Raw genomic sequence first — 6009 nt, forward strand, 5'->3', positions numbered from 1 at the left:
TGAGGCAGGCAGTAACATTTTCTACAGCACTGGCAAAGCTCACTGCTACACATTATTGGCAGTAACATTCCCAATGAAAGAACAGAAAGACCACACAAAACTGAAAAAAGAAAAAACCTCTACCGAAAACAACTACACTCTACAGGTCTGGTATCTTACAGGTTGGCAGCTAATCTAAGAGGGACGGGTGTCATCAGGCATATCTCTCGAAAGGGGAGTAGGGAGAAGAGTCAAATTCGCGGGAAGCGAGAAGGTCCTCTCCTCCGAAGGAACTCAGGAATCTCCACCTTGCTGCCACCTGTGGAAGATGGATGTCGACCATTGTCTCCTTGCATTTGTTGGCCCCCCTGGTTGAAAACGTGACATCCCATAAGAAAATTCCTCACAGAATTTAGACCAATAGTTATTATCACGCTATATTTACCTTTGAGGTGCGACCTTCTGGTTCATCCTGCCGTTTAAAGCCTGTAGCGATCAAGGTTATGCTCACCTGCATGAACAATTTACGCGCATAAGCATTTCCAATCAAATAATGAACTAATTAATCATATTCCACCTGTTGCTAAGCTTGTGAGAATTTTTTTGTGCAAGTGTTGAAGTGCAATAGATCATACTGAATAAGATGAACTATAATGAAATAAACACATTTGTGACTTACCTGGCCACTGAGTGATGGGTCTATGACAGAACCGAATATCAGATTAGCATTTGGATCAACAAGATCGTAGATTATTTCAGCAGCAGCATTTACCTAAATAATAAGAAAACCAGGTACCCGTAAGTGCTTAACCTGGACACAAGATCAAATAGTGACTACATAGACCGATTTCGAAATTATATCACCGCCATGGAAACATGAAAGCAACATCCACACAAAAGGTAAACTTTGATGCCAGACCCATTGCTTTCAGGAGAAGTTACTTCTTGTGAGCAAATTATCAACTCCAGTAAAACTTTCAGCGATGTAAGAGTTATATTGGTGCCAGAAACTTAATATTTGCAGTTTTGAAATACAGAGTTTTCTTATTGGCATAAACTATTGGACAGATGGAAAACATGCTGAGTGTTGAATCTGTCTCATGATGAAGTGTATGCTATCAGCCTATAGCATTCAAAACATGCTGGGAAACTGATAGTATAGTTTTGCAGGAAGAATTGTCTAATTAACGGAATCGGCCTAGTATATTAATATGGTAAAGTCAGAAAAAATTGTGTACAGGTTGGAAAAGGCAGCTCAATATATCAAAGGTACAGGCTCAGAATTTGTTTCCACTGTTCAATAAATAAAAGGTAAGGCTTATTTGAAGTGTTTGCCACTTTGCTGTATTTTGTTTGGAAATGCAGGTTGATATTGAGATGACAATTTGATATCCTGAAGTCCATGGGTACAGAGGCATATATGGTAGCAACTTCAGATAAAAGCAATACCAGATTTTTAACATAAGTATATAATATTATGGGTAAAAATAGAACATTAGAACACAATCTAATTGGATATCAAACTCCTCCAAAACCTTTTTTCTATATGTAGTGGTGTTATTGTATAGATCTTCTGTGGGATCACTCAAAATCAATCAACAGGAGCCTGAGAGAAACTCCCAGAAGAAACAAAGAAATTAAAATATGGCCCCGTGATCGATTTCGAAGGAAAACTAGCCGCTAAACCACAAATACCAGATGTTTGTTTCCTAGTCATTATCATACCCACTTGTATTAATATTGTCGTGTATGAATCAACAAAAATAGTATGTATCCTAGTAGAAACTGTTCTGTTTAATGTTACTCCAATAATATTAGATATATGACAACTTTATAATCACATAATAGGCCATCACAGAAACCTATTAAAAAGTAAGTTCATCAAACAAAGCATGATGTGAGCAAAATAGTGGGAAAAAGTGGAGCTAACCTCAAACAAAGTCAAATCAGTTCCCCCAGTGATATTCCACACGATGCCTGTAGCTCTCTCAATTCCAATATCTAGCAGCGGCGATTGTATGGCATTAAGAGCAGCATCTCTTGCTCTTGACTTGCCTGAAATTTTAAGCCAACACAATAAAATAAACAGAGGAATGTGAATTTCATTACAGTTGGCTATGGTCGTATGTCATGTGTGCAGAAGCTGCAAACTGCAGTGCAACGCCAAGGAAACTGAACTCAATTCGTCAATTTCGACCTATCTTGTGTATTATTATGTTTATGTATAATCAATAGATCGGTTCTCGACTTCTCGTATAGATATAAATTATGTTTCAATAATTAATAATTCATTTGGTTGTTAGTCAAGTAGTTAACAGTAACAATATGTTAGTGTTAGTGGGACGAAATGGTGGTTGATGTTATTAACTTGATGCCATCAGGTGAGAGAAAAACAATTCTGAAGCAACAAAATATCCACAGATTCAAGTTTTGGTAGCATGCATGGGAACTAATATCCTCATTTATGGCAAGCAATCATTTTTCTCTGTCTAACAGTATTTGCACCTAGCTGCACCATGTAAGGAAGTTTTCTCAATGCACGGGGTGCAAACTATAATTCAACTTGCAAGGAAGGTAGTTGGATGCATGCAGCAGTTATATAAATTTCAAAAAGTTACAACCTCTGTTCGTTAATGTAAGACGTTTTAGCAAAATAATTTAGTTTGCCAAAACATCTTATATTAGTGAACGGAGGGAGTACATTAAAATCCTCATTTCAAATGTAATACCTGTAGCAGTCCCTATACCCATCAAAGATGACCCTGCATTTTGCATGATGGCTCGCACATCAGCAAAATCTACATTAACCAACCCAGGAACCTGCCAAGGAGAAGAGGAAAACAGGACATTAAATATCTGTAGGTTATGTGTATCTCTGACATGCTCAAACTAATTCTACTGCCTTGTCGCGATATGAGTTAATGCAGACATCATTTTACTTACCGTAATGATATCAGAGATACCACGGATTCCTTGCCAAAGAATATCATCAGCCAAGTTGAATGCTTCGGTGACAGGAGTGTTTGGGGAAACAGCAGACAACAACTTGTCATTTGGGATAACAATAAGAGTGTCCACGCTATTTCTCAAGGCTGCTATTCCTTCTTGAGCCTGAACTGCCCGCCTTCTCCCCTCAAATGAAAAGGGTGTTGTGACGATACCCACGGTCAGTATACCCATGGACTTGGCGATTCCAGCAATTACAGGGGCACCTCCAGTTCCAGTTCCCCCACCCATTCCAGCCTGCAATTGAGCACCCAAACAGTATTATCATACATCCACTTATAAAATATCATGGTCTCATATGTCAAGCCATCTAAAGGGGGTGACATTTACCGTCACGAAAACCATGTCAGCACCGTGCAGTGCTTCTTCGATGGACTCACAGCTCTCCTTGGCGGCATTCATCCCAATATCAGGGTTTCCACCCGCACCGAGACCCCGAGTCAGCTCCTGCCCAATCTGGAGCCTGTTCTGTGAATGTACCGGGGACATCCTTATCGCCTGCACATCAGTGTTGACAATCCAAAACTCGACACCATTCATGGAGCACTCAATCATCCTGTTGACGGCATTCGAACCCCCACCGCCGACTCCAATGACCTTGATCTTGGCAGCGTTGTAATCATCACGGTCAGACGGCACCCCCAACCCCTCCAGCGTGCTCCCATTGTGGGAATCGTTCCTTGGGTTAACAACCTCGTCGTTCTGCTCACCGCGGAGCAGGGACACCTCCGGGTGGAGGTCCAAGAAGGAGTCTTTCTTCTGAAACGAGCTCGCGCTGCGTGGGCTCGCGCAACACCTGAAGTGAGAGTGACCCGAAAGGGGAGTGCTTTTGACCAGTGCCCTCCCAGATGTAGCCCCGAGGCTCCCGGCTTCGCCTCTCCATCCAGGTGACGGCGGAGCGAGCTGCGTGAAGCACGGCAGCTGAGTCGCCATCCCAGCAAGCTTAACAGCACACAGGGGACGGATCCAGATGCTGTGCCGGGTGTGCGCCGGCACGCCCAAAATTTGTGGAGGTTGGTTGGTAGAACGGGAACGGCGATGGCGGCGGCGCGAGTGAGAGGCGGACTCGGCACGGCGGCGGCTCTAGGTCACGGAAATGTCTGGGCTTTGACTGTATTAAAAAGAAACAAACGATTATTAGATGAAATGTAGCAGAATTTAGGGGCGGAGAGGACGAGGCCGGAAACCTTACCACGAGCGATTCAGGCCAGACCACGGCGTGGAAACCCCAGGAAATCACCGCCGGCGTGCTTCACAGCAGAATCAGCAAGCAGTTGAGATTTGGGGAACGAGGTGGAGAATTTGCGGTGGTCGGCCGCCTTGTCGTCAGAGGGGAGGGAGAGGGGTTTCAGTTTAGGATTTTGTTGGGAGGTGGTGGAATCTGGTATCTGTTGTTGTTGGGTTTCCGGCTTTCCCCTAAACCCCTACAACCAAGACCTGGCTGAGTGAGACGGAACATGTGGTTCTGTTGCTACCAAAGCTGACTGATTATTCTTTTTGCCAGTATAAAGATCATTATTAATGTACACTGTCAAAATGAAAATCTTTAGTGTTGGAAATATGTGTTGGAAATGTGATGGCAATATGTGGTTGTGGCCTCATGTCCATCTTCTCGTACTTGCTATTGTGAGCTGTATTGCAGATGTTGGAGATGGTGGTTGTGTTTGCTACCAAAGTTGGATAACCTAATTTGTTTGTTACATTGTAGTAAAATGTTGGACAGTCTAATTGCTCATTACCTGTACTGTTATGAAGATGACAAGTAGTATTGACGACATTCTGTTCAATTTTTTGTCGGTGGCCTGAGGCCAAATGTCTTATGTACGATATTAATGCTTTAATAAAATGTTTTTTACCGAGGGAAAATGTGATGGTAGATTTATTGTGAACGCTCCTCTAGCCCCGAGGCCAAGTATGATGTATGATTTTGATGCTTTTATAATAAATGTGTTTTATCGGGGAAATGAGATGTTGGATTTGTTGAAAACGTTGAAGACCGTGGCTCTATTTGGTACAAAATTTGGGTAGAGTGATTGGTTTTATCGGAGTACCGTTGTGTAGTCTAATTGTTATATTTAGATCAATGAACATATGTTTAACCATATAAAAAAGAACATATACTTTACCAAAATATGGTTCCACAAGTTAACACATTACTAAAATTTAGAGGTATATAAAGTTGGAAACCATGTGATTCTTTGTGGAGCTGGCGAGTTTCTCCGGTTGGATCCAACGGTGGTGGTATATGGTGCGCAATTGCTTGTTTCCATAGTCAAAAACTTCGATATAGTCTTCCCACTTGTTGGAACCATGACTTTGACATAGCATTATTCTTAAACATGTTGTCTAGGATGTGATGAATGCCTTTGATGTTATGCTTCATGGTAGCTTTATAGACATTTTGAATTCCAAGTTACTTACTATGTATGGTTGGTGTCGCTAAAGATGCTCACAATTTGACAGGTTATTTGATGTATAAGTTGACACTAATGTTCTTGCCTTTTGGCAGTCATTGATTTGTTGTAGAGGCTATGTGCATCGATAGATGCCGGCAAAGATATGTTCCTCCCTTTTCTGACATAACTAATACTACATTTGCAATGGATAAGGCATATAAATTATTTCTTAAAGGAAAACCACGTAAGTTTGATTGCGTTTTTGCAAAAAATAACATGCAAAATGTAAAATCAATATCATTAGATACATCCAGAAATATATTTTCATATGATATATATAGAATATCATATTTTCTGATAGATTTTTCTAAAGTGTCGTCAATCTTTACTTGGCTTGATTTTTCAGAAAAATGTAATCCTTATTTATGAAAAAGGAGGGAGCACAATTAAACAGGCATGACTTTGTTTGGACATGTTGTTTGGCTCTAGGGAGCATATGTTCCCCGATGAGAAGTAAATTCGTAAAAAAATAAAAAATATATGAATTATTTTGATGTTGCATATGTCTATGTATTTTTCATGTCTGAAAAGCTTCCTTGTAGAAGAAGACATATATTGTGTCCTAGGA

At 40.9% G+C, this 6009-nt stretch overlaps 1 protein-coding gene across 1 annotated transcript; it reads right to left on the reverse strand.

Moving 5' to 3' along the window:
• On the reverse strand, positions 1 to 4364 carry LOC124677998 (cell division protein FtsZ homolog 2-1, chloroplastic-like). The gene is made up of 8 exons (XM_047213930.1): positions 4178 to 4364; positions 3316 to 4096; positions 2923 to 3222; positions 2709 to 2799; positions 1910 to 2034; positions 659 to 751; positions 425 to 490; positions 1 to 347 (listed from the first exon to the last, which is right to left on the reverse strand). Exons 2-8 carry the CDS (start codon positions 3916 to 3918, stop codon positions 231 to 233), a joined length of 1395 nt encoding a protein of 464 aa, XP_047069886.1. The 5' UTR covers positions 3919 to 4096; positions 4178 to 4364; the 3' UTR covers positions 1 to 230.
• Between the last annotated feature and the right edge of the window lie 1645 nt (positions 4365 to 6009).

The sequence above is a fragment of the Lolium rigidum genome, chromosome 7 (genome assembly GCF_022539505.1).
Source record: "Lolium rigidum isolate FL_2022 chromosome 7, APGP_CSIRO_Lrig_0.1, whole genome shotgun sequence".
In the NCBI taxonomy this organism is placed as follows: domain Eukaryota; kingdom Viridiplantae; phylum Streptophyta; class Magnoliopsida; order Poales; family Poaceae; genus Lolium; species Lolium rigidum.

What these genes read in the sequence shown, in the direction of transcription:
- LOC124677998 (XM_047213930.1), bottom strand. Translation starts at nt 3,918, where the DNA reads ATGGCGACTCAGCTGCCGTGCTTCACGCAGCTCGCTCCGCCGTCACCT. An exon ending in GGGTATAGGGACTGCTACAG is followed by an intron (nt 2,035 to 2,708) that starts GTATTACATTTG and finishes TTAAAATTTCAG; the next exon opens with GCAAGTCAAGAGCAAGAGAT. An exon ending in CTGATTTGACTTTGTTTGAG is followed by an intron (nt 752 to 1,909) that starts GTTAGCTCCACT and finishes CTTATTATTTAG; the next exon opens with GTAAATGCTGCTGCTGAAAT.